Below are 27,938 nucleotides of genomic sequence, written 5' to 3' on the forward strand. Positions count from 1 at the left end.
AGTTCAAGCTCCTTACCTGGTATTTTCATTATTTGGACCCTGCCAACCTCTCCAGCCTCCTCTCCAATAGACCAGTCTTGCCATCCCTTAAGCTCTGGGTTCCATTTATGACTAAAGTGCCCTTCACTGTCTCTTTCTCTTGCTCTCAAACTTTAGCAGGCATCAGAATCACCTGGAAAGTTTATTCAAATACTGATTGTGGGCCCCATGCACAGAATTTCTCATTTAAGTCTGAGGTGGATCCAAGAATTTCTAACAAGTTCCCAGGTGATATTGATGCAGCTATTCCAGGGACTGCACTTTGACAGCTGCCGCCTTTACAATGGTATGATTCAACTTCATCACCTGAATAAAGGCTAACCAATCATATCGGTTTGCCTGGGACAGAAAGTCCCATGTAGCAGAAAATCCCTCAGTCCAAGGAAAACTGGGACAGTTGGTTACCCTACCTGTATAAAAATCTTCCTCAGGTTGCTGCTTGTGGGCCATTTACTGCTACTGTCAAGTAGTCCTTCCCTATAGCCAGGCCAACAGGAAGTGCCTGAGAAAGGAATTCCATCAGCTTGACTGACTTTTTACTCAAGCAAGAATATTTAACAAAGTTTCTCAAGTTCAGACTCCTCCAAACATATTTTCTTTATTTCCTCCAGAGAACAGGCTTCAGTCCTCCAGTCCTTGTAAACATTTAACACAAGCAGTATCAGATCAAACTGTAAGCATCTGTATCCTTGTCCTGTGTTGCTGGGATGAGTATATATAGGGAGAAGTTAGGACAAATGCAGTGAACACATGTGAGCTTCTTACTCAGCTCAACGTAGGTTTTGTCATGGAATGATAGTTCCACATGGGCCAATGCAGCTCACTTGCTGTGACTTTCAAAGGGTGCCCGAACCCATGGCCCTTGATAATGTTTCCGCTCATTGTTGATCAGAGTCAATCTTTTTCATTAACTGGGACTCTTCTTCCCAAGGGGTTAGAGGTCAGAGAGCTGATAGCGTCGCACAAGACCATCCCGACAGCATGTGTAGATCTGCTTCTCCCATGTGGCTACCTGGAACACAAGAATTCACAGTTCAAAGGAAACCTGGGATTCTTCCATTTCAAAAAGATAGAGCCTTGTCATCGACCCCCAATAGTACAAGGGAGTCTGAGAAGCTTTACTGACTCCAAAGACAAGAGAAGAGTTACATCCATGTTACGTATTTAAAAAATGGCTAGCCAGAATCTAAGGGTGCTCACGACCACAGAACAGAGGAACTAAGTGATCAAGTGGAGAGCAAACCCACTAGTGTTGTGCATGGTTTAGTGCAGACGGACTGTACTTGGGGAGGAGACGATCCATAGAAGGGCCTGGGTATCCCTGAACCTCATAAAATTCTATGCAAAGAAGTTCTCAGAATGTGCACTTTTTCCTGAGGAGAACTTCATCAAATTCTCAACGCAGTCTGAGACTCAAAACAGGTTAATAACTCCTAATTTAGTGCAAATAGTATTAATTCTGGAGTTAAGCTTAACCTGCTTAATTAGCAGGTTTGCTGATATGTAGCTGCATGACCTAGGGCAACTTTCTCAATCCCTCTGGGTCCATTTATTTGTAAAACAAAAATATGTTGATTCACAATATAGAGCACTATGCAGGAATTTAAAAAAAGAAGTGTATCTATATGAATTTGGAAACAGTTCCAAGATGTTAAGTAAAAACCCAAGTTGTAGAGTAATATATATATAGAATGATCCTAATTATGTACAAATTTGGATGTAACACTACATTATTTATGTAAATACATAAACACAAAGATGTAAGTGCAAATTCTCCAAAAACATTCTTGAAAGATACACGTCAAACTATTAATTCTAGTTACTTCGGGAAAGAAGAGTGGAACAAAAAAGTCTTAAAGGGGACTTTTAAGTCTGTACAATTGTGTATTGTTTGAATTTTTATATGTATGTATTAATTATGCAACTGTTTCAAAATTATAAGAAAAAATAGGAATAATAATACCTATACCTCAAGGAATAATAATGACTATTAAATAATAAATGTAAAACATCAAGCACAAAGTCCGGTCAATAAATATTACTTCCCCTTTCATTTTTCTCTTTCTACTCTAAGTAAGATAATCAGTCTTGAACTTAAATAATGATAATAATAACAGCTAATATTTATAGAATATTTAAAAAATACAAAGATCTTTCATATGCATTATCTATTATCCTCACTTTACAGCTGAACTGACAGACTGAGGCAGTGAAGCGAATTTTAAAGTTTCTAGAGCCAGTAAGTGATGAAGTCACTTCTGATTCAAAATTATGATTTCTTTCTATCTCACTCCTAAGTACTATATTACCCCTAATAACCACAAAGTAGCTGCATTCAGTCTCCTCTAAAGCCCTAGATCCTGGGTGAGAATCACACAGGCCTGATCTCCTCTCAGGTATGTACCTTGTACACAGGGTCAGAGTCAGCCCCAGTGAGCTCAATGACATAGTCTAAGTCTTGCTGGACAATGAAACAGCTTCCATCACCTAAAAGGCAGAAAGAAAACTTAGATAACTGAAGAGAAAGCTGTATGAAAAGGAGTTAAAAAAAAACCAACTAAATATTTTAGTTTATTTCTGTACATCACTGGCCTAAAGAAGAACTGTCTGAAGACCCAGAATGGCAGACAGGTCTCATTATGTGGCTCAAATATGAGGCCCTATAATGTCGGCCTAAAATGCTGGCTCAAAAGGATTTGAAGGCCAAGAGCAAGCTTAGTGGGAAGAAGAGTTATCTTTGATTAGCAATAACTGCCAAGGGCACAGAGCAAACAAATGCAGGTTATATATCTGTTTGCAAATTTATCCTAGACAATGATTTTTAACAGGGAATTTGTCTACATAAATGTCTTCTTTAAGAAAATTATGCTCCCAAATTATTCTTCAGTCTATGAACTTGAACACATACATCAGGTTATACCAAGAAAATAAAAATATATCTAATATTTAAACTTACTTTTCTCAGAAAAGCATGGACAAATGAAACTTGGAATGATGTATAAACTACTGAATAAGTGATTTTTTGTTCTTGTTTTACTTAATATAAGAGTAGTACGTGCTCATTGAAGAAAACTTTAAAAATAAAGGAACAGAAGTAAAAACATCACCCATAATCAACCATTTGAAGACAATTACCATTCACATTTTAATGTATTTTTTCAGTCTTTACTGTGCAAATTTTCATTTTACATGGTTGAGAGCATACTGTATAAAAGAATACTTTCTGCATAAAGTTTTTTCTATATTAAGATTTTGACTTTGTATTGAACCTTGGACAAGAATCAAAAGACATTAACTAGTCTTTTCAAACATTTTAGAAACCTGAAAAACTGCTTTCCAAAATTACATGTTGATCAATATTACTTTATCTGTTAATCAATCTATACAACAAGCAGCAGCATACAGGAGGACCTTATTCTTGTATTATTATTAAAAGTAATCTTTTCCAAAACAGAATCTTTACCTTTTAGAGATACATATAGAAATACTGACTGATGAAATAATATGATGTCTGTGATAGGTTTCAAAATTATAAGGGTTGGGGATTGTAAGAGAATGGGTAAGAAAAGATGAAGCAAGATTAGCCATTGGTAACAGCTGAAGTTGGAGAATAGGTACACCAAGTTCATTGTGCTATTCTCCTTACTTTTGTATCTGGTTGATAATTTCTGTAATAAAAAGTTTTTAAAATTGTTTAATCTGGCAATTTTAATCCTTTCTCTAGTAAATCAGAGTTCTAAAGGTCCTCAAAGATCATCTATTTCCAGCTTCTAAACTAGTACAGAATTCCCTCAAGAGCATCCTGCAGAGGAGCCAACCAACCTGTTTGTCCAGTCCCAGAGTTAATGGTGCTCGTTACCTCAATGCCAGCTTCTTTCTTATGAAACAGAACACTTTTCCTTATATTGAACTGAAATGTGGCTCCTGGTAACTTTCTTTTATTGCTCTTAGTTTTGTCCTTTGAAAACAGAGTTATAATTTTAACCTCTCTGCCTTTTAGATATTTGTTAATAACAAAAATTATGCCTTTCCTTCTCTCCAGCAGGAAAGAGCTACAAAAAGTAAGAGGGCCAGGAGTTAGCTCTTCTCCACACATTACCCTTCAAGTTTCCCACACATTCCCTTGCAACAGAGATGTAAATATTTTTTTAAAATAGCTTAACAGTAGGACAGGGGATGTAAGAAAATGCAGAGGCCCTGGGTGAGCTACATGCAGGTTCTCAGGGATACTAAGTTCTGTCACTTTAGAACTGCCACCAAGGCAACATAAGCTTCTCATGTGCTGTACCATGTTTGAAGTTTATAATCCTTCAAAATCTCATTTTAAGTCAGAGTGGGAAACCAACCATAATCTTTTGCCAGTTTTTCACTGTTATTACTACTTCAGCAAGGAAAAGCTACACTACTGAGTTTTTTTCTTTCCTCTCAAAAAAAGTATGATTATCATAGCTCTTCTTCTGCACTCAAGTTTCTATACACAAATCTTACTTGATAAGCCCCAGCGCTATCCACATTCCCTCTAGGAAGCAATTTCTAACCATCCCATATAGTAAACCCTTTCTCCGTCAATCTCTTGTAACATTTATTATTCCTTTGATACTTTCACATATCTTTCCCTACAGCATAATTCTACTTTTTGTGAGTGTGTGCCTTGTCCTGGATCATGATGATAAGAAATACTTTTTAGGAGGGCTTATAGGGCAAGGCAAAGTTACAGGAATAAGAAGAAATTATCATTTATAGGATATCTACTTTATGTTGAGTACTTTATGTATTTTATCTCTAAGGAAATTGAGACTTAGGAAAGTGAAATGGTTTACCAAAGGTCATAGAACTATTAGATCAAAACATACACAACTGCCATTTTTATAAATAAAACATAATTTATTTAAAATAAATTTTATAAATAAAATATATTTCATATGGTTGAATCTAACAGTAGGTGATAGAGTGAGGATTTAAACTCACTGGTTAGGCTATCAGTTTGGGTCCAAAATCTGTACTTTTTCCATATCATGCTGCTGCCCAATAAAATAAGGGCTAAGTAGGAGGTCAGGGCTAGGGCTATGGATTTCAACCTTTAACAGCTAAAACCATGAGAACAGTCAGTCCGTTAGGAAGCACGGAAAACAAAAGGTAGAAGGACAAAGGCTGAACTCAGGAAATATCTCTGGTTTAGGTATGGCAACAACAGTAGGAATAGCAAAAGGATTCAAGTTCAACAAACAATTTGAGAACCTACGGTATACCATGAATCATGCTAGATATGATTCCAGGGAAATGGAAAAAGAAGCAGTAATTAGAGAAAGAGAACAATCAGGAGATTAATTAGTATCACCAAAGTCAAAGGAATTAACAGTTTTAAGAAGGAACTAACAGAATCCATTACCACTAAGAGTCATGAAAGATGAAAACTATATACTCACTCATTCAGCAAACATTTGCTGAGATTCTTCAGTCTTGTGCAAGAGCTGGGGATAGAGAGATGAAAAAGACATAGCACCTGCCCTCAAGGAAACTTAGAGACTAGTGGACAAGAGGCCTGTACCCATAAAAGGACACTGGATCTACCAAGGGGCTCATCATTGGTAGCCTTCAAGAGGGCATTCTGAGTGGAGGGATGGAGATGGTGGACATCCTGCAGGATCTCAAGGGAAGAGAGTAGCATGGCAGCAAAGGGAATCAAAGAAATAGGATCATAATGAGTGATGGCAGCAGCATCAAGGGAAGCTGTTGCAAGCTTATGCCAGCTGATCTCTTATTAAGGTTTCATAAACCCACTATATCACCAACTGATGCCCAGACATGGGGAGAAAGAGATTGAGAGGGAGTGTAGAAGAGCTAGAAAATCAGGTTTACAGATTCCTGATTACTCTTTGCTGCGGTCCGAAAATCCTGAAGAAGGGCTAGGTAAATAAGGCACCAGTTTTGACAGGGATGAAGGGTACCTACCTATATAAGAGTGATGCCCGTGAAAATCTGGACACTGTTGGCTGCCTACTCATCTATTTCTCAACCCTTCTCTTGACTAACAGGATCCCAGATTATTTCCAGTAAACCAGTGACTTGGGGAGTGAATCTTGATTAATCTAAGCCAATTATGGTAATTCCACTACTCTTCCCTTGTCACTTTAGGCATAGCATGTATTATTATTATATTCAATTGAAGTATAGTTGATTTATAATATTTTGTTAGTTTCAGGTGAATCAGCAAAGTGATTCAGTTATACATATATATATTTTTTTCCTGCAGATTATTTTCCATTATAGGTTATAACAAGATACTGAATATAGTTCCCTGTGTTATACAGTAAATCCTTGTTGCTTTATTTTATGTATAGCAGTTAATCCCATACTCCTAATTTATCCCTCCTCTTCACCCTTTCCCCTTTTTGTAATCGTAAGTTTGTTTTCTATGTCTGTGAGTCCGTTTCTGTTTTGTATATAGATTCATTTGTATTGTGTTTCAGATTCCACATCTAAGTGATATGATATAATACCTGTCTTTCTCTGCCTGACTGATTTCACTTAGTATGATATTATCTAGGTCCATCTAAGTGACTGCAAATGCAGTATTTCATTCTTTCTTATGGCTGAGTAATATTCCATAGTATATGAATACCACACCTTAAACCAATCTTCTGTTGGGCATTTTGGCTGTTTCAATGTCTTGGCTATTGTAAACAGTGCTGCGATGAACACTGGTGCATGTATCTTTTCAAATTAGTTTTTGTCTCTTCTAGATAAATGCCCAGGAGTGGGATTGCTGGATCATATGGTAGCTCTATTTTTAGTTTTTAAGGAACTTCCATACTGTTTTCCATAGTGGCTACAGCAATTTACAACCTACTAATAGTATAGGAGGGTTCCCCTTTTTTCCAAACTCTCTTTATTCTTTGTTAACTTTTTGATGACAGCCATTCTGACCGGTGTGAAGTGATACCTCACTGTAGTTTTTTTTTTTTCCACTCACTGTAGTTTTGATTTGCAATTTCTCTGATAATTAGCGATGTTGAGCATCTTTTCACATGCCTCTTGGCCATCTGTATGTCTTCTTTGGAGAAATGCTATTTAGGTCTTCTTGGGATGGCATGTTTTATATATTATAATTCTGGCCAATGAGGTATAACAGTAAGTCAGCTGGGCTGCTCCTAAGGAAATGTTCCTTATTCTTTAAAAGAGTGTAACAGTATCCATGTTACATGAGGATGAGATCTGCTGCAGCTATCTTGCACTGTGGCCCTGAGGGAACAAGCCTGAGGACAAAAGCCAGCATGCCAGGGAGGACAATACCAAAAGATGGAGGGGAAAAAAAAAAAAAACCTGGCTGTTGATTTTATTTCTTTTTCCTTATTAAGGCTTTTATTCACTTTTTAAATTAAAAAAAATTAAATACTTTTAGAATAATTTTATGTTTACATAAAAGTTACAAAGATAGTACAGAAAGTTCTCATATGCTCGTCGGCCAGTTTTAGTTCATACTTTCTTGGATTTCACCAGTCTTTAATGTCCTGGATGCAATTCAGAACACCACAATGACTTAGCTATCAAGTTTTCTTAGGCTCCTCTATTGACTTTGTTTTCAAATCACTATATTAATCTAATCTGGAACCACCATAAACCTGGACATCTTTGTTAAGTGAAGTAGTACACTTTCCTAATTATTGAAGCCATTTTCAGTTGAGTGTTCTGTTATTAACAGTCAAAAACATCCTGATACACTGAAATACTCAGGTAAGATGGTCCTCTCCAGGCCTACAGTCCAGTCCTCCTCACCTACATCATTCCTATGAAGATTCAGTCCCTTAACAGACATCTTATTCCATGTATTTCTCCTAATCTCACTCCCAAACTCCATTCCAAGTATTTTGTACTAGTTACACCAAGGTATTCACTTTACCCAGACTATGTATGTAAAGCATTGAACACAGTACCTACTACATAGCAGGCACCTAGTAAATGATAGATCCTTTACTTTTGCCCCTCTTCCCTCACCTATGATTTTACACACACTATAGCTTTGGCCCTCAATGTTCATGTTTACATCTTTAGCTGGTAAAATATTCATCAGATTATATGTCACCTACTCCATGAAGATGTCCCTGTAGCACTCCTACCACTTGAATTAGCTGTTTCCCATGTTCCCATATAGTCTTCTGCTGCACAATTTATCAAGCTGTACTCAATCACATATCCACATGTCTGTCTGCCTTATTAACTATGAGCTCCTTTAGGGCAGAGACTGTAACTGATTCATTATCGAATCCTCAATGTTTTGCAACAAGGATCAATATATTGCTCTACCAATGTTTATTTGTATTGAATTAAAAAGTGGGCACTGAATTAAAAAGCTGGGGATAACATGATGAATAAGGCAAAGTCACTACTCTCAGGAAGCTTAGACTGGAGAGGAGCATAGACAATCACAAGTAGTGTGTTAAAGGCCACGTGAAAAACACAATATGCCAACGAATCCTGGAGCACTATGCCCCTAGTCTAGCCACAGACCAGGCATTTAAACCTATGTTTAACTGAACTATATAGAACCACCTCTCTCCATTGGCCCCTGGACCTACCTTGGCTAGCAATGAATCCATCTCTGAAACTCAGCAAGGACAGAACTGGTGCTCCTGATCTGTGGATGACTTGTACTGGAGCCCTGGGATTCAAAATAAATGGGGCAATTTCACTTTTTTTCTTCAAAAGCAATGCTTGACTATGTTCAACATATAGAGCTAAACACAAAACACCACACAGGACAAATGTGGACAGATTAAACATTCATATGGTTTCTTTCATGGCAAGGTCCTTAAACAGTAGATCAAGGTAATCCGTTCAAAACCACCTTGGAATGAATCTAAACATATCTCTAAATATGTGAGTGAGTGGAATGAACAAAGTCACCATCGACATCTCCAGATTTTAGGGGATGCCTGACAAGGGTTTAAAATAACAAAAGTTAACGTAAATCAGCTATACTTCAATAAAAAATGTAAAAAAATAAAATAACAATGTTAACAATATGTTAATCTTTTTACTTATAGGCAAAATCAAGACAGTTGTAAAACACTAAAACTGTTAGGACTCTGCAAAACAAAAGAGAACGGTAAGAACAAATTTTATATACATATATGTAGGTGATTTTATAACAATGATGAAATTTCCAATCTCCATGGAGACAAAAACAAATATAAAAATAAAATAACTTAAATTATGGAAGAAAAGGTATAATCTGGTCACTCTTTGGCTGAAATTGCTCTAAGAATAAAGTCCAAACTCCTGGGGATGGTATGTAAGTCCTTTCTAATCAAATTCCTGTTTTCCTGTCTTGGATCACTTCTCAATATTGCTCCGTTGGCAAGGAACACACTTGTCATATTAAACTACATAGAAATCCCTTAAAGTGTCATGCTTTCATATTCCATTGCTTCTCTATATGCTATTCAACCTAAGGCAGGTTCTTCCGCTTTTCACTTGGTAACTTTCTACTGGACAAGATCTAACTAAAGCCTCATTTTTTTGGAGAAGCAGTCTTACCTTCTTCCTTCTCCTTCTTGGTGCTTCCTCAAATTCCTGTGTGTAACCCTGTTAGACCATTGATCACACTGTATCACAACAGTCTTTCATTGCCCATCCTTACTGTTAGACTCCAAGTGCCTCCAAGGCAGAATCTTTGTTTTCTATTTCTATTTTTTGGTGCCCAGCACAAAGCCTGGTGCCCACAGAAGCCATTCAATAAATATCATTTGAACAAAAGAAGGAAACAGAAGGAGGAAGGGACAGAACTGTAGAAACTGTTAAATCCTGGGACAAAGAGGATGTGGATCCTCTTTGGATATCTTTAAGACCAGGATAAAGCCTATTTTAGAGGTTATGATCAAAGCCAAATAAAGAATCAGAGCTGGCTTACTGGAACTAAAAATGATCAATCTTAGATCAACCCAGATCTAATACCATGGGGAGAATTACTAAGCTCCTTGAAATTAAAAGTTTTACCCAATTATTATAAGTAAAATGTTAGCTCATTATTTAAGTTCAATTTCCAAAGCAATCATAACAATCATGACAGTAGGAATCAAATTACCTTTTAATGTGATTCCAGGAATAACAGGAACAATCAAACAATTCACACTGGAAAACCTTTATAAATGGAAAAATATACCCTTGATTCAACAGTCATGTATATGCTAGGCTAAACCACTGTGAAAGCCAATAAAATTTCCACTCTATAGAAGACCTGCACCACGTTAACGAATGGTGACTCACCTTGGACTCCTTACATCCAGCTGATAAATGTTTCCATCCTGTGTCCCAGCCAACATCAAGAAGCCAGAGAGAAAAGTACAGCAGTTGAAGGCATCTGAGCCAATAAAGAGGAACACCTGGGAACAAGCAGGAGCCAAAAATGCTATTTAAAGATTAATTTGTTTCCTGGAATAAACAAGCCCTAAGAAAATGAGAATTTTACTATTTTTAGACAGAATTTCCTTCTTCCCTCTTCAAGCACTCCCAGTCTAAACTAATCATTCACCAACAACTGAGGAGGAAGCACTCCCAGGATTTCAGGAATCTGAGGCTGACTGAGAACTTAAGCAGGTTATATAATACTGAAATCTGAGGTAGGAGCTTTCACACTATTTCCTCTTAACATATTGACTCATGGGATCCTCAACACCAGAATCCCCTGATTTCCCTTTGGAAGTAAAAGCCAGCATGGAAATTCAGAGTGCAAAGGCAATATGATCAAAAACAGTGATATTCCCAGAACAAACTTTGAAAATGGAAACATCACCAGCACAAGGCAGTAATGGATGAAATGAAAATACAAAGCCTATGGCCAAACCAAATAATTAAATCGTCTGGATGATGATGACAGCAGCTGGATAGAAACTAAGAAAATCCAATCTCAAGGAACTCAGAGTTTAATTAAGAGCACAGTCTGCTTGGCAAAAGCTCAGCAAATGAAGGAAGAAAATTTAACTAATTCTTCTATAAAAGACATTCTGGTCATTAATTGATCTAGAGCCCTGAATGCATGAGTCCTTTACTCAGAAATTCTTCACATTACCTTAGAGATAGAAGAGAACCTATAGAATCTCATCATTTTACAAACAGCACACTAAGGCCCAGAAGGAAAGTGACTTGATAAAGGTCACAAAGCAGTAGGGCATTTAATCTCATCACATAAGCCTATATGGTTAAGTCCTACCATGCCCAGTTTAGTGATAAGGAAATTGAGGATCAGAGAGGTTAAGTAACCTGTCTGATGTCACAGCCATTAGGAAGAGCTAGGATTTAAATGTTGACCTTATTTCATATTCCATGCTCTTAATCACTATACTGCACAGCCCCTCTCACTCACACAGCTTCCTCAAAAGGTGATCATAGGTAGAAAGCAGAAATATTTTCAAAACAACTTTCTAAGAATCAGAGTGACCGAGGTTGCCCCAGAGTTCAAAGATCTTAGATGAACCACTTGCCGGCTGCCTGCTCTGTAGTCCGAAACACTGAAGTTTCTTATCTTCTCGGGCCAACAGCAACATTTTCGACTCTGTTCCAACCTCCCGTTCACCTGCATGACAGATGAGCTATGTCAACAATGGGCTAGGCTGATCAGCTGGCAGTATTTAGAAAGTACAGCTATTGATGGCTGTTTACTGAATTACTCTCAGTGATTGACTTGCTAATTTTCTAAAAATGTATTATGGTCTATATCTTGACTGTGGTATTGCTTATATAACGATATATACTTGTCAAAACTCACAAAATTGTTCAATTAAAAAGGGTGACTTCTACTATATGTAAAATACACCTCATAAACCCAACTTTAAAATATTAAGTCCTTGGTAATATGGAAAGATACCATACTTGGAGTAGGAGTACAATGTTGAACAAAATAGGTCTCTGCCCTCACGGCTCTTATGGTCTGGGGGAAATGAAATTTATTCATTCACTAAATACTTGTTGAGGGACAAGGTCCTTACTCTCATGGATTCTAGTAGAAACAGGGAACAGTGAAATAAGCTAATAAATAAGTAGGAGATTTTCAGACAGTGATGAGGTCTATAAAGAAAATAAAACAGGAAAGTGTGATCAAAAGTGAGTAGATGATGGGAAAATGAGTGGAGGAAAATAAATTTAAACTATTTATTTATTTATTTAAAGTATAATCAATTTACAATGTATTAGTTTCTGGTGTATAGCATAGTGATTCAGTTATCATATATACATATATTCCTTTTCATATTCTTTTCCAGTATAGCTTATTATAAGATATTGAATATAGTTCCCTGTGCTATTCAGTCTGGCCTTGTTGTTTACCTATTTTATATATATACTTCAACTTTTAAAAGGTTACATGGAGGCCACTTTTCAGTTGAGACCTGAAAGGTAAACAGAAGCTAGTCATGTGAAAAGTTTCAGGAGGTATATTCCAGGCTAAGGGAAGAATAAAGCAAAGGCCTGGAGGCTGGCAGAGTCTGCTGTAATGAAATAACCAAGAGAGACCTGTGGTTAGAACACAGTGAACCTGGCAGAGGGTAGTATGACATGAGGCTGAAGAGGACTGTAGGAGTTAGAAAGTGTGTTTGTCATAAGCCATGGTAAGGGGTTAGGATTTTAATATATAGCTATCCCTTGGTGTCCACAGGGGACTGCTTCCAGGGCCCACTGCAGATACAAAAATCTGTGAATGTTCGAGTTCCCACAGTTGGCCCTCCGTATCTGAGGGTTCCACATCAGCAGATTCAACCAACTATGGACTGTGTTCCAGATGTGGAACCCATGGATATGGAGAGCCAAATGTATGTATAAAAGGAGGTCACTGGAGAAGAGTAGGGACACAGGAGAGTCCTATGACTTGATTTATATTTTTTAAATGACCATGACGGTTCCTCTGAGGAGAATGGATTATAGAAGACTGCAGGCAACAGAAAAATAGATTAGATCAGGATTCTGGTAGGAGGAAGGGAGAGCTGGAAGGAGAGGGTGAGGTGGAAAAGTGAGAAACATTTTGAAGGTAAAGAAGACAGACTTTGCAGATGTGAACGTGAGAAAAGGTTGGGGGGGTAGAGGGTGGGAAGGGATAGACTGGGATTTCAAAATTGTAGAATAGATAAACAAGATTACACTGTATAGCACAGGGAAATATACACAAAATGTTATGATAAATCACAGAGAAAAAAATGTGACAATGAGTGTGTATATGTCCATGAATGACTGAAAAATTGTGCTGAACACTGGAATTTGACACAACACTGTAAAATGATTATGAATCAATAAAAAATGTAAAAAAAAAAAAGAAAAGGTTGGGGTGGATCTTGAATCAATCTGAGGCTTTGGGCTAAGCAAGGAGATGGTGGTGCCATTTACTGAGATGGGGAAAAAACAGACTTGGGGTGGGGGGAAATCAAACACTCCATGCTAAACAAGGTTAAGTTCAAGCTGTCTATCAGATATCTAAATAGAGTCTGAAATGCAATGCAAGTGAGATCTCTATGCTTTAGATATACCTTTGGAAATCACCAGCTTAAATACAATGTTTAAAGTCATGGAAATAAGGAGATCACCTAGGGAAAAACTGTAGAGCTGAGGGCCCTCCAATATTTAAAGGTAGAACAAAGGAGACTTATAAAAGGAGACTAAAAACCAGCAGCCAATGTGATAGGAAGAAAAGCACTGCAGTGTGGTATTACAGAAGCCAAGAAAGAAAAGTGTTCTGAAGAGAAGAGTTTACTATGATGAACCCTGTTGAGAACTCGGAAAGACAAGCACAGAGAAGTAACACTGGATTAGGCAACATGGACTCACTGGTAACCTTGACAACAGCAGCTGTTGTTAAGCAGCTGGAGCACAAACCATCCTAGGATGTGTTGAAGAGTAAGTAGGAAGTGAGGAAATAGAGAAAACAAGAATATTTTCAATTAAATTATTTTGAACCAACTAATTTTTAGAAACTCAACCTTATTTTAAGTAGTATCTGTGAAATGTTAGGTTTGAAGTGAGATGTGTGTATTAATATAGAACTATTAAAAATGTGTACTTCCTGAAATGATCTTGCTTAGCACTAACTGCACATGTATCACACTTTGGGAAATAGACTCTTCCTATTAATCCATTAATTCCCAAAGAGGGGCCAGGGAACATGTGGTAATCAACAACAATTTTAGTTCTTGGACTACAGTGCATTCTACATGGGAAGTTTAAGAGTCTGAGGAGAGTACCATAGTGTGTCAAAAGTGAGAGGCAAAATTAATCCAAAAACATATGTCCACACAAACACCTGCACAGGGATATTTACAGCAGCTTTATTCATAGTTGCCCAAACTTGGAAACCTCCAAGATGTCCTTCAGTAGATGAATGAATAAATAAACTGAGGTACACCCAGACAATAGAAGATTGTTCAATGTTAAAAAGAAATGAGTTATCAAGGCATGAAAAGACATGGAGGAACCTTAAATGCATATAATTAAGTGAAAGAAGCCAATCTGAAAAGGCTACGTAGTTCATGATTTCAACTGCAACATTTTAGAAAAGGCAAAACCATGAAGACAGTAAAAATATTAGTAGTTGCTAAGGGTTATAGGAGACGAAGGAACTAATTGGTGGAGCACAGAGGATTTTTCAGGCAGTGAAACTCCTGCATGGTGCTATAATGATAGATATGTGTCATTATACATTTGTCCAAACCCATAGAATGTACAACTCCAAGAATGAATCCTAATGTAAACAACGAACTTTGAGTGATACTGATGTGTCGAGATAGGTTTATCAACTATAATAAATATACCACTCTGCTGGGGTGTTGATGATAGGGTAGGGTGTATGGGTGTTGGGGTAGAGGGTATTTAAGAACTGTGTACTTTCTGCTCAGTTTTATGTGGACATAACTGCTTGAAAAATAAAGTTTATTTTTTAAAAAATGTGAGAAGCAAAGATGATGGTAGAAAAATAGTCCTGTGAAATGAGAAGCAAGTATGTTATAATCAGAGGAAAATAAGAGAAAAATGCAAGTTGCCTTATTAGGACCTTTATCTTTCTGACTCACTAGAGCTATCATTCTACTCATCTATTTCCCCCTACTACTCTTAATCCAACCTCTGGCCCAACCAAACGTATCTTTACCCAATAGTCAATTTCACCTGCATACTGTTTTAATGTGAATTGTCCCTACCTCCACCCCTGCCCTAGTTCCTGTTCTCCCATCCTTCCCATTCTTGTCTGTTCAACTTGAATCCATCCTCCCAAGTTCAAGTCAACTTCTTTCGTGACACCTTTCTCATCTATACTAACCTAAAACACTCTCTTCCTCCAAAAAACTATTATATATTGCACTAAGTTATTTTCGCTAAATTTTATTGTTCTCTGTTTTACAGGCATTAGTTTCATCTGCTAACTTAGACTGTACTTACTCAAATGCAGTAACTATGATATACTTCCTTTGTAGGTTCCAAAGCAACAGAAACATAGATATGTAATAAATATTAATCTTATGGTGAAAATAGAAATACCAGCTATAAAACAGAAAGAATGAGGAAGAAAAGGAGAGACTAAGGCAAACATTGAAGGAGTCTAAGGGAACAAAATAAGTTCATATATTGTTGTCAACTTACTAGGCATCTGTTCAGGAGAGCCGAGGTTTATAGAGTTGTCTGCAGCACCCACAGCCACTCCATTGATGGAAGAACCACAGTCTGCAATGACTCCCAGGCAGGCTGAGCGCCCACAATCCCAAAGGCGCGCTGTTCCATCTCGAGAACCAGACACCACATTCCTCCCCCGATCAACAATGTCTGTATCCAGGATACCTGGCAAGAAGGGAAAAAAAAAAAAAGACCCTAAGATGGAGTAGGCAGTAAAGGAACTACAAGGGCAGAGAAGAAGGATCTGCATAAATGACTATTCCTTCACAATCAAGTACTGGATATGTACTACATGTTGGGCACATTCAAGTGCCAGAAAAACAGAAATAAATAGAACAGGATACTTGCTTCCCAATGGTTCAAAAACTAAATATGAGAGACAAACATGGAAAAGAAGCTTTGTATTTAATTTTTAGTGGAGTATTCTAGAGCAGTGGTTTTCAAGTTTTCATTTTGGCTTTAAAATCTGTTTTTTAAACAAAAATTAAGTAGATATCTTAGAGAGTTCAGTTTGAAAATCACTGTCTTAAAAGATCCTGCTGCTTCCATTGAGAATTAACTGAAAGGGTAAGTCTACCCATTGTGAAAAAAAAAGGATGTACCTCTGGTTTGGCCAATATGGAGTAGCCCCATTCCTCCCAGTCCTTCCCCTTACAACTTAAAAAACCTGGACATTAGACAACAAACCAGCATCAGAAAGATGTAAAGAAGGCAGTCCACTTAGAGACCGCGGGACTTGAAGAACAACGGGCAATGAGTTCCCTGGCTTTCCTTACTGCCTCCCATATATCCAGGATAGGACACTGCAACACTGCAGAAGCCTCCAACACAGAACTGATGAAAAAACAACATCTACTAAAAAAACAGGTATTAAGAAAAAAAAAAAAACTGCCAAGAAAGTTTTGTTGCTCCTAGGCAGAAGACTGAGAAAAGGGTGACCTAACAACAGAAAACCTTTTTTTTTAAACTTAAGTATAGTTGATTTACAATGTTGTGTTAATTTCTGGCTCAGAAAAACTTCCTGACAATATCCATTTTACTCAAACAGCAACATAAACTGCTACCTGCCCTCCCCCAAAGTTTCAGTGGGGCTGAACAGGAAGTGATCTTCTACCCCACCCCCTAGGGAAGCAGGAGGCAGCACTTCAATTCCCACCATCCAGTGATGCTGAACAGGCCAGAGGGGTACTGTCACTGGGGTCCAGTGGAGAGCTGAGCCTCTACCCTCAGCCAGCAGCAACAGAGGAAAAGAGGCAGAACATGTGGGAGCAGGAAATAGCACTCTGCTTTCCCCACCCCCTCCCCTGGTGTCAGTCAGCAGGGAACAGAGCTTACAAGCCCATTTGGAGGCAAGGAAGTGGTGCAAGTTGAGGTGATGCAAATTGGTGCCTCACTATCACCAGGAAGGAGTCAGCAGGGTCAAAGGGAAGCTCAGCTTCTACCTCATCTGCCTGCAAAAAGCCAGTGCTCCATTTTCGCCAGAGCAGTGTTAGAGGAGCCCAGCAGGAAGCTGAGCACACACATCTCCCATGTCCCTACACCATACCTCAACCAGAGACTGCTAAAAAAGATCAAATAAGATCCAAAATGTCCACAGATTTTATAACTTTTGAAGCCCCTTATTATCTGTTGTCTGACTATTTGCTATGGTCCCTGGCCTCAAGAGCACACAGCACAAAAAGGCAGAGCTAATCATGGACATAAAGAGCTATATAATACGGGGGCATGTGTATGATAACACAGGACTGTAGAGTAGAAAGGCAGTAGGACCCAATGGTGATACAGGAAGGGCTTGTTTTATTAAAACCCATTTACTAATCCTATTATAGGTGCCCAATAAATACTTGCAGGCTGAGTAATAAGACTACCTGGCCAAACACAAGAGTACCTGACCAAAGGTTACTCAGTGAATTAGTGCTCTTTGGGTTGCTCCCCTTCCCTTCAACATGACATGACTTCAGATATATAAATCCTGACAGAAATGCTGCAACAATTCATCATAAGGTACAAGTGATGGATTACCCATGCAATTAACCATAAGCCTCAAAAATATTACTGGAAATTTCATTTTTAAAAGCCTTTTCCAGAAAAAAAAGAGTTTATTAAAAATGCCCCAAGTTTTAAAAGTAGCCAATTTAGGGCCTATTTGAGAAAATGTGACTAGAGACAACTCAGGTGGGACATAATTCATAGTGTAAGCTTCCAAATATTTCCAATTTAAAATAAAAACTAAATCCAATTTCTATAGCTGATTATAGTTGTTGGAAAAATAAAATGTAATCCTTGTAACTATATACCCACTGAACAAAGACCACTATAGATAAGGTTTTAAAAGTAGTCTTTTCCTCATAAGTAGATCTAAGGAAGCAACATGTTTTGTTACTATTTTGTGTTTCTTATTTACAACATATTTTGTAATTGTAAAGTAATTTGAGTTTAGAAAACCCACCTTTCCACTCTATCTCCCTAAAACATTCAGCATTCTCGCTAGAAAAGGATCTTAGATCTTTTAAGAATCTTAAAGAATCAACAATAGGAACATTAGGAAGGGCCTTCAGCTCTTATTAAGCAATTAATGATCTGTTTATGTCTTTATTGGAAAGTTGCAACTTCTATTTTAAAATGTTGTTCAGTTCCATATAAGTGATGCAAGCTTTAAAAAAAAAAAAAAGAAGTTCTGAAAAATATGTACCCAAGGCAGGTTGCTACAGTTGTGGCTAGGTAGTTCTGGAAGGTATTAACCGTGTACAAATTTCAAGTAATACTTGGTAAAGAGCTGCCACCTAGAAAGTTTTCCTTTTTTATGAAAGTAGAGTGGAAAATTATCACCCTGTTTCTAATAAAATGTCAGTCACAACACAGTGGCATCTAGTGTGGGTCTCTTGACTCTTAGATGACAAGAATAAAAGAAAGACGGGCCTTACAGGTGTGGGAACTTTTGAGGAATTACTTAAAGAAGAGGCTGTGAAAGTAGCAGGAATGCACTTGTAAGAGCAGCAGCCATACATAACTAAGACCTATCAGATGGCAAAGACTTTGATACAAACCAAACAGACATGAAGTCCTCAACATATAAATCAAGACAAAAAAAATCTGCCCTCAAGAAAAAAGATTCAGCTGAATCATATATAAACATCCTAGCCAAAGTCTGGGAAATAAAAATAATGTTAGATGAAACTACAACTGAAATAAGTATTAGTAAGAAACAGCACATTTCATATTTCTAGGCATATTTTTAAGAAGTTTACTCAGATCTCAGAGAATAACGAGCCTTGCCTGCTATTACTTGGAGGTAACATATCCTATTTCAAAAAAAGTATATAACAGTTTGAAAAGAATGACCCAAGTGCCAAAAATGTAACTTGGTTTCTTAAAGTTATTTTAAAATGTAAGCATCTTTCCTACCGTGATGAGCAAAGAAACTCACCAATCAACTGAAATGGTGTTTCATTTGGACTCAATGTTTTCATAGATTATGAAAGATCTGGTGCTTATTACAAAGAATTAAGATTATGAATATATATCCCCAAATTCCCCAACATTAATTAAATGGCCTGGGCAACTAAAAAGCTTCAAACTGATTAAAGCACACTTTAGAGCTACTTAGTACACTCCTATATTACAAATAGAAAACTACTTTTAGTTTATCTTTTCATAGAAAGATTTAGAAACACACAAATCTTATTACTTCTGCTTGTTAATTAAGTAAAGAACACACTAATCCTTTAATTAAATATAAAATATGTATCTGTCAGAAAAGACCAATTACATATTAACTAGGATCAAAATGTCTATTCTATTAGAAGTAACAATTTCTGCTTTTCAAGTTTGACAAATATGTTAAAGCATCACAAGGTTCACCTTTTGTGGCAGGGTTTAAGGTTTAGTGTTATATTTTATATAAACAATAACATTTATTGTGCACTTGTATGCTGGGGTTATGCCAAATCTCTCATATGCACCATCTCATTTAATACTATCTCCATTTTACAAATGAGAAAATTGAGGTTCAGAAAAGTTAAGCAACTTTCCAAGGTTGTACAGATTGTAAATGGAAAAATTAAGATTTAAGCCAAGATCTGTATGACTTCAAATCCTATGTTTAACCACTCTACTATACTGCTTCCCTTACTATCATGTTTCCATACACTAGAAGCAGTAAGCAAGCCAGGAACTTAGTTAAGCTAACAAAAGGTTATCCTTTACAATAGTCCTTTATATAGAGCTAGCTACTCTATTAGTGTCCTTGTGGTTCCTTGCAGTAAACATCAGGTTATGTTCAGTCCAGTCTTCCTTTTATATCTTGTTTGCCAAGACTTACCTGGGCAATGAAAGTCCATGTTCACTTTCAACACTATCTTCTGCTTCTCTTATTTAGTCACCACTTGTGAAACCACTAAAGATCACAAATGCAGGTAATACTTCTTTATTGTTTTTTATGTGGTTCATGACTTCTGCTAATAAAGAGCTTCAAATACTCAGAACTAAAGAGATTGTAAAAAAGGAGCCAAACAAACCTGGAAGTCATTTGAGTGGAGACAGTGTCCCATCCGCCGCTAAATTACTGGAGATTAATCTCAATTTTTGCTCTGTACTGTGGAAGAATGGGCAACCCCAAACCCGAGGCTCCTTTACAGAACTAACTGGAGAGGCACATTCAAGATCTGACAGACATCAGTCTGGATCTGACTTCATGTAATTTCTCCTAAAGCTTATTACCATTTCTGTTCAATCTAATTAAAAAAAAAAAACTCTCAAGGAAAAAAGAGTCAGGATTGTTATACTCTGAAGACGCCCCCACCCCACCCCAGGACTTCCTCACAGGGCCAAAAGAATGGAACAGCTATGTGAATAAAAGCTTAAATCAGATTAACAAACATTCTATAAGTCACTCTAAGTTAAATGACATGCATGGGTTCTCAAGAACTGAAGAACATTGGGAGACTTGGGAGGGTACACTCAATACTGCAGTAATCCAAAGGTTTTCTGAAGTTGAGTGAGCACTGATGCTGAATATGCATTTTGTTGAGTTCAACATGCACAGCCATGTCTTGTTCCACTGGAAAGCTTCCCTGTGCCTCATACATTCAAGGTGGCCAGATCTGAGGTAAATCCTTCAATGTTCTTCTAGATGCCTTTGGCTCCTGGACTCCCCAAATGTGAGGCCACTTTGACTCCTTAGACCTGTCAATTCTTCAGGCTGAATGTGAGGAAGGCTCTAAATATCCCTTCTATTCCCTCTCAATGCACCCATATACCTAAGTCTTAGATGTAAACCTGTTTATTTGCTAAGGTTAGCATGTGTGTTTGCTAGATGATCTGTATGTAATCTGACAAACCATTATAGAGAATTATTAAGGGAGGAGGGTATAGCTCAGATGGTAGAGCACATGTTCAGCATACATGAGGTCCTGGGTTCAATCCCCAGTACCTCCTCTAAAAATAAACAAGCCTAGTTACCTCCTCCAACCCTGCCAAAATAAAATAACTAAATAATACAATAATAAATAGAATATTTTTTTAAAAGTATTAAAACTTAAAAATCAATCTCTACAAGCAAGTTATTTATAATGCAGTCCGGTACACAAGGCAAAAACACTAGATTAAATATCATAAGTATAGGGCAATACATAATTAATTCTCAAATGAGTGGTACAGATGATGCATATTATGGTCTCAAAGGAGGGATCAAAGTAAGAAATTATTTGGGGATGTTATTACATTTTCAAAAATATCCAAACTTGTAAAAGTAAGAATGACATATTTATCACATTTTTTAAAATTCCAAATTAAAGATAAAACATTTCTAAATTAATTTTCCCCAATAAACCAGCCAATCAGTTAGTTACAGAGGGAAGATTGTCTCACTCTGTATCTACAATCTGATACCAACCGGTTATATGGTTAATCCATTTAAAAAATATGAACTGTGGTTTTAAATCCACAGGAATCAACAGCAGTATCTCTTGCAGTAATGGAGATAAAAGCAAAAATAAACAAATGGGATCTAATTAAATTTAAAAGCTTTTGCACAGATACCATCAACAAAGAGACAACCTACAGAATGAGAAATTTGCAAATGATATGACCAACAAGGGACTAATTTCCAAAATATACAAATAGCTCATACAGCTTAATATCAAAAAAACAAGGAATCAATCAAAAAATGGGCAGAAGACCTAAATAGACATCTCTCCAAAGAAGACACAGATGTTCAATAAGCACATGAAAAGATGCTCTACATTATTAATTGCTAGAGAAATGCAAATCAAAACTACAATGAGATATCACCACAAGTCAGTCAGAATGGCCATCATTAAAGTCTTCAAATGATAAATGCTGGAGAGGGTGTGGAGAAAAAGGAACTCACTCTTCGTAGGAATGTAAATTGGTGCAGCCCTAAAAAACTAAAAATAGACTTACCATATGATCTAGCAGTCCCATTCCTGGGTATATATCTGGAGAAAAATACAATTCAAAAAGGCACATGCACCCCAATGTTCACAGCAGCACTATTTACAATAGCGAAGACATGGAAACAACCCAAATGTCCATCGCCAGAGGACTAGATAAAGAAGATGTGTTGTGTGTACACACACACACACACTGGAATACTACTCAACCATAAAAAATAGCTAAAGAAAAGAAAAGAAAAGAAAAGAAAAACAATAGTCATTTGCAGCAACACGGATGGACCTGGAGATCGTCATTTTAAGTGAAGTAAGCCAGAAAGAGAAAAATGCCATATGATATCGCTTATATGAAATCTTAAAAAAAGGGACACAAGCAAACTTATCTACAAAACAGAAACAGACTCACCAACATAGAGAATAAATTTAGGACTACCAGGGGTTAAAGAGGGTAGGAAGGGATAAATTGGGAATTCAAAAATTGCACCTCTTGGGGAATGATGGAAATGTTAGCTATCTTGATTGTGGTAGTGGTTTCATTGGTGTATACATCTATCAAAATTCATCAAAGTGTACATCTGAAATATGTGTAGTTTATTGTACAGGAACCAAAACACAATACAGGTGTTTAAAAAAAACAAAGTCAGTACCAAGCTCTATCTGATGTCTGGTGATACAGCCATTTGCCACCCAGCTTTTACTATCACCTCAGCCAAAGGACTAATGAGAAAAACTGGGCACACCTACCTCTCTTTTTTCCCAGCACACAAGTAAATGATCTCCTATGGAGGCTTTTTTTCCCCTTCTCAATTGTGAAAAACTACTATTTATGTAAGGCAGTTAGTTCTAGATAGCATTAATAAGACTGAGTAGGAAAGGAATTGCTAATCCTTGGAGAAATAGCAGTTCATTGGCCAGATGGATAAATTATTTATGTTTTTGTGGATAACTAGCTTCTGTTTCTGTCTTTTTGGTGATTAATTTCTGGGGATTATCAGAGAAACCTTTGGGAAAAATCACTCTTCATACCTCCTTTGTGACCTTTGAAGGTCACCACGCAGCTAGCATCTTCAGCTGACCAGATCTTCAGCTGGGCATCCATTCCCCCACTCAGAACTACAAGGCCTGATGGGAAAAACCTGCAACAATTCACATCAAACACATGTCCTTCCAATACTCTCTGGAAAAACAAAAGAAAATTCCATGCTAGTTCTCTTGTCCATCCCTTGATGTTCTCTTACCTCCCATACCCTTGGTCCCTTAAATGAAAAATCTACATGCTGGGTTTTAAAAGAAGAGATCCAGAGACTCTCTTTAGTTCATCTATCTACCAGTAGTGTACTAAGACCTACTGATTGGCTCCCTTTCCTGGGCTTTGGCTACAGATGTTATGGATTTGAACTACATGGCTCTCATAGTCATCACTAAGTCTAGCTCTACATATAAGGAGTTGAGGAGGCTTGAGGATTTTTACTCACCTCTCCTTAAAATCCTCTATAGAGGTTGGGGGACTCAGCCATACAGTTAGTGTAACAGCCGAGATACTCTGCCTTAGAAATGGATCACTGAAGGCAGTTCATACCAAGGGAACACCCACTCAGACATTCACTGGCCTGGCTCCTCAACTGTTCCAGCCCCAGTTTGTTCTGGCAAATCACCAAACTTGAGCATGGTTCTCAGATTAACAAATGGAAGAACAAAGATCTATTGAAGTGCAGTGTTCCTACATTTTCAGAGTGGGCCACTGTTTTTTTCATGACGTAGTCTAAGGTTTCTCAGACCACCCTTCATGTGTAAGGCCCTAAAAGTGTATCCAAAGTCTTTACTCTGAGCTCTCCGTTGGAAGCCTGCCAGATTTTCATGCTCCCATCGGTACTAGAAGATACACCAAGGCCTCCTCCACTGGAAATGTCCAAGCATGTTATCTGTTCAAAAGACAAAACAATCAGTGTTATAAACAATGAAATGCTCTTCTTCCCTTGAAATATGTTATAAACCTCTCCCATTTCACACTCCTCTGAGACTTCTTCAGGTTTATGCTTCTCAACACAAAGAACATGTGTTTCATGTAAAGGCTGAGTTATCATCACCAATCTCCCAACAAGGCTAGAGCCAAAACCCTTTATTTCTTGAAGCAGAAAGATATTCTTGCAGTTACCTATAATCTCTTGCTTCAGCTAAAAAGTTCCCTATTCCCATATCATTTCCATAGTTTCCATCTTTTGTTATTTTATTTTAAAATTAAGATAATTCTCCTAATTCTTGGGAATTCACTTCCATAAAAGAAAGACTTCCAAGATGCACCAGAAGGATTCAATGAAAAGCAAAGGTGCTTCCAATTTACTACTTCACATTCCCTCTATAAAACCTTAATTGTGTGTGTGTGTGTGTGTGTGTGTATTTTAGAATAAGTAATAGAGAATTCTAAGATTCACTTACACAATTTGAATATTAGGAATCACTTCATGAATAAGCTATTATCAGAATGCCAAGTCTCTTTCATATACATGCATATGTAATACCCCCTTTTGATTAAAAAAACACCCAGTTGCAAATATTCCAGAAATGTAGGACTGAGGTATATAAATCCTAGTCATATTCTCAACAACCATGATTCTCATTTGACCTAAATTATTAAGGAAAAAGTAGGAATTCTGGCCTTAATTATTTAACCTTCCACTTTACATTTCTATGCCAATTAAGCCATAATGAATAGGTTTGGAAAGAACTAAAGGGATATATAGGTCAACTGTAACACTTTCTAAGACTTTTTCTTCTTTATTTTGGTTCCTCAATAAAAAGACTATTAACTGTAGTTCCTTTAATTTTAAGAATTATGACAACAATTAACATTTATATCATGTTTTATCATTTTCAAATACTGAATCATTTAATCCTCATAGTAATCCCTTTCTGCTCCTAGCTTCTCACTGGTAGGTACTGCATTCACATTCTAGTGTAGTAGACATCTCTCAGACCTATCTTTCTTCTTCAAGACCACTGCTACTGCCCTAATCCTGGTCCTTGAGTCTGACTACGGGTACTGTCAATTTCAACTCTATTCTGGTCCCACATCCCTAGAATGTAGGCTCTACAACACAGTTCAATCCATAGCCCCAGTACCAGAATAGTATCTGTAATATACTAGGTGATTAATAAGTGGGTGAATCACCTAATAATGGCTCAAATAAGAGACAGGGAGAATGAGAAATAGAATAAAGGAACTTTTAGAAAATGACCTACTCTTCAAAAGATAAATGGTTTGTTTTCCCAAATCCCCCAAGGAGTTCATCACTTCCTCCCTCAGTGGTCTTCAGCTCTGTTTATATATTGTAGTGGTTGTCAACCAGAAGCAATTTGTTCCTAGGGGACATTTGGCAATGTTTGTAAACATTTTTAGTTGTCACAAGTGGGGGCGGCATCCATTGACAACTCGAAGGTAGAGGCCAGGAATGCTGCTAAACATCCTACAGTGCACAGAACAGCCTCCTACAGAAAAAGAATTATCCATCTTAAAAGATCAATAGTGCCAAGGCTGAGAAACTCTGATATACTGTTTCGTATCCTCTCAGTTAATAAACTCTTCCTGGAGGGGACAGGGATATTGTGTTATTTATCTGTGTTACATATCTTTGGGGCCCTAGTTCCTAGACCTAAAAAGTAATTAAGTCTGAACTATTCATTTTTTCCAAAGTGATAGAACACTGAAAAGTAGTTTACAGATCATACTAGCTGTCTCTTTCCTCCAAATTTTTATTTAAAGAAAAAGAGAAAAGAGAACTAATATTTATTGAATAGCTATTATGTGCCAAACAAGTAACAGACACTACTCTCACACAATCCACTCAAAAATCTTTAAGTATTTGTTGTATTTTTCAAATGAGAAATCTGAGGCTTCGGAGGTGGTTAAGTAATTTCCCCAAGGTGACATAGCACAGCCAGGATACAAATCCAGGACAGAGTCTAAAGATAAAGATCTATTCCTTAGTCACACCAAACAAGGCAGATCTATAGGTCAATCCTAAATATTGGATAAAGATGACAATTCAAGTCTATGAGATAAAGGATGAATTACTTTGTAGTGCTATAGGTATGACACACTAATCATTTCAAAAAGAATTAAGTTAGACCCCTCTTCAAGCCAAATAACAAAAATAAAGCTTGAAATGTAAAAAGTAAAACATAAAAATTCAAAGAAACTACTTTATTTATAATTTTATTTGACACTTATATTGTGCTTGCCATGTTCTATGCCCAGTTCTAATTGCTTCAATCCTCCTAACAACCGTATGAGATAAATATTATTTTTACTCTTATTTTATGGACAAGGAACTTTTAGTACAGGAAGGGTAAGTATCTGCCCAAATGTCACACAGTAAGTGGCAGAACCAAAATTAGAATCCATGAAGTCAAATTCAATGAGCGTGTCTCTAGAGTCCCTGCTCTTCTACATTATGCTGAGTAACTAAAAGTAAATATACATAAAATTATGGTCTGCCCCAAGCAGGATCCCAAAGGCAGTCACCATAAGCTGACAGGTATAAATTGATAAGTCTTATTATCTAGAAATATTAAATATCTTGCATGTCAAAGACACCATAAACAAAAAGCCATAAACAATAAGCTAGAAAAAAACTACCTGTAAAATACACGTCAAAGGATCGATACCTTTTATATAAGAAGCGCTCTTACCAACAAAGAAAAAAATTCACACTTAGAAAAATGGGCAAATGACATAAAGAGTGGCCAATAAATATATGAAAAAGTGGTCAATTCATAATTAAGGGAATGCAAATTAAAATAACAATGAAACATACAGAATGTTGGGACTTTTATTTGTGCTCTCTGTGGGGTAGTTGGATAAAATTGGGCAGCTAAAATTTTCACTCCTGTGTGCCTCCTAAATTAAAAAAAAAAAAAGTTTGACTCCCTTACACCACACACAAAAATAAACTCAAAATGGATCAAAGACTTAAACATAAAACAAGATACAATAAACCTCCTAGAAGAAAATATAGGCAAAATATTATCTCACATACATCTCAAAAATGTTCTCCTAGGGCAGTCTACCCAAGCAATAGAAATAAAAGCAAGAATAAACAAATGGGACCTAATTAAACTTACAAGCTTCTGCACAGCAAAGGAAACCATAAGTAAAACAAACGACAACCTATGGAATGGGAGAAAATTTTTGCAAACGATGAAACCAACAAAGGCTTTATCTCCAGAATATATAAGCAGCTCATATGACTTAATAAGGAAAAAACAAACAACCCAATCCAAAAACGAGCAGAGGACCTAAACAAGCAATTCTCCAAGGAAGAAATACAAATGATCAATAGGCACATGAAAAAATGCTCAATATCACTAATTATCAGAGAAATGCAAATCAAAACTACAATGAGGTACCACCTCACACCAGCCAGAATGGCCATCATTCAAAAGTCCACAAATGACAAATGCTGGAGAAGCTGTGGAGAAAAGGGAACCCTTCAACACTGCTGGTGGGAATGCAGTTTGGTGCAGCCACTGCGGAAAACAGTACAGAGATTCCTCAAAAGACTAGGAATAGACGTACCATATGACCTAGGAATCCCGCTCCTGAGCATATATCCAGAAGGAACCCTATTTCAAAAACACACCTGCACCCCAATGTTCATAGCAGCACTATTTACAATAGCCAAGACATGGAAACAGCCTAAATGTCCATCAACAGATGACCGGATAAAGAAGATGTGGTATATTTATACAATGGAATACTATTCAGCCATAAAAGCTGACAACATAATGCCATTTGCAGCAACATGGATGTTCCTGGAGAATGTCATTCTAAGTGAAGTAAGCCAG

The 27,938-nt window shown here is 37.1% G+C and overlaps 1 protein-coding gene across 3 annotated transcripts in view; it reads right to left on the reverse strand.

Moving 5' to 3' along the window:
* Nucleotides 1–611: 611 nt before the first annotated feature.
* The window catches only part of PAAF1 (proteasomal ATPase associated factor 1), a 39,224-nt gene continuing 11,897 nt past the window's right edge, over nt 612–27,938 (reverse strand). For 2 of the 3 annotated variants that reach the window (XM_006203346.4, XM_072969240.1), the window contains 8 exons: nt 23,918–24,016; nt 23,121–23,271; nt 15,652–15,846; nt 11,520–11,611; nt 10,306–10,421; nt 8,616–8,698; nt 2,444–2,526; nt 612–1,051 (listed from right to left, as the gene is read on the reverse strand). In XM_006203346.4, the coding sequence (XP_006203408.3) occupies nt 974–1,051; nt 2,444–2,526; nt 8,616–8,698; nt 10,306–10,421; nt 11,520–11,611; nt 15,652–15,846; nt 23,121–23,271; nt 23,918–24,016 (897 nt within the window). In that variant the 3' untranslated portion in view covers nt 612–973. Of the gene's footprint in view, nt 1,052–2,443; nt 2,527–8,611; nt 8,699–10,305; nt 10,422–11,519; nt 11,612–15,651; nt 15,847–23,120; nt 23,272–23,917; nt 24,017–27,938 lie in introns of all 3 variants that reach the window. The other variant, XM_072969241.1, reaches the window with a different exon arrangement.

This window comes from Vicugna pacos, chromosome 10 (assembly GCF_048564905.1).
Source record: "Vicugna pacos chromosome 10, VicPac4, whole genome shotgun sequence".
Lineage (NCBI taxonomy): Eukaryota > Metazoa > Chordata > Mammalia > Artiodactyla > Camelidae > Vicugna > Vicugna pacos.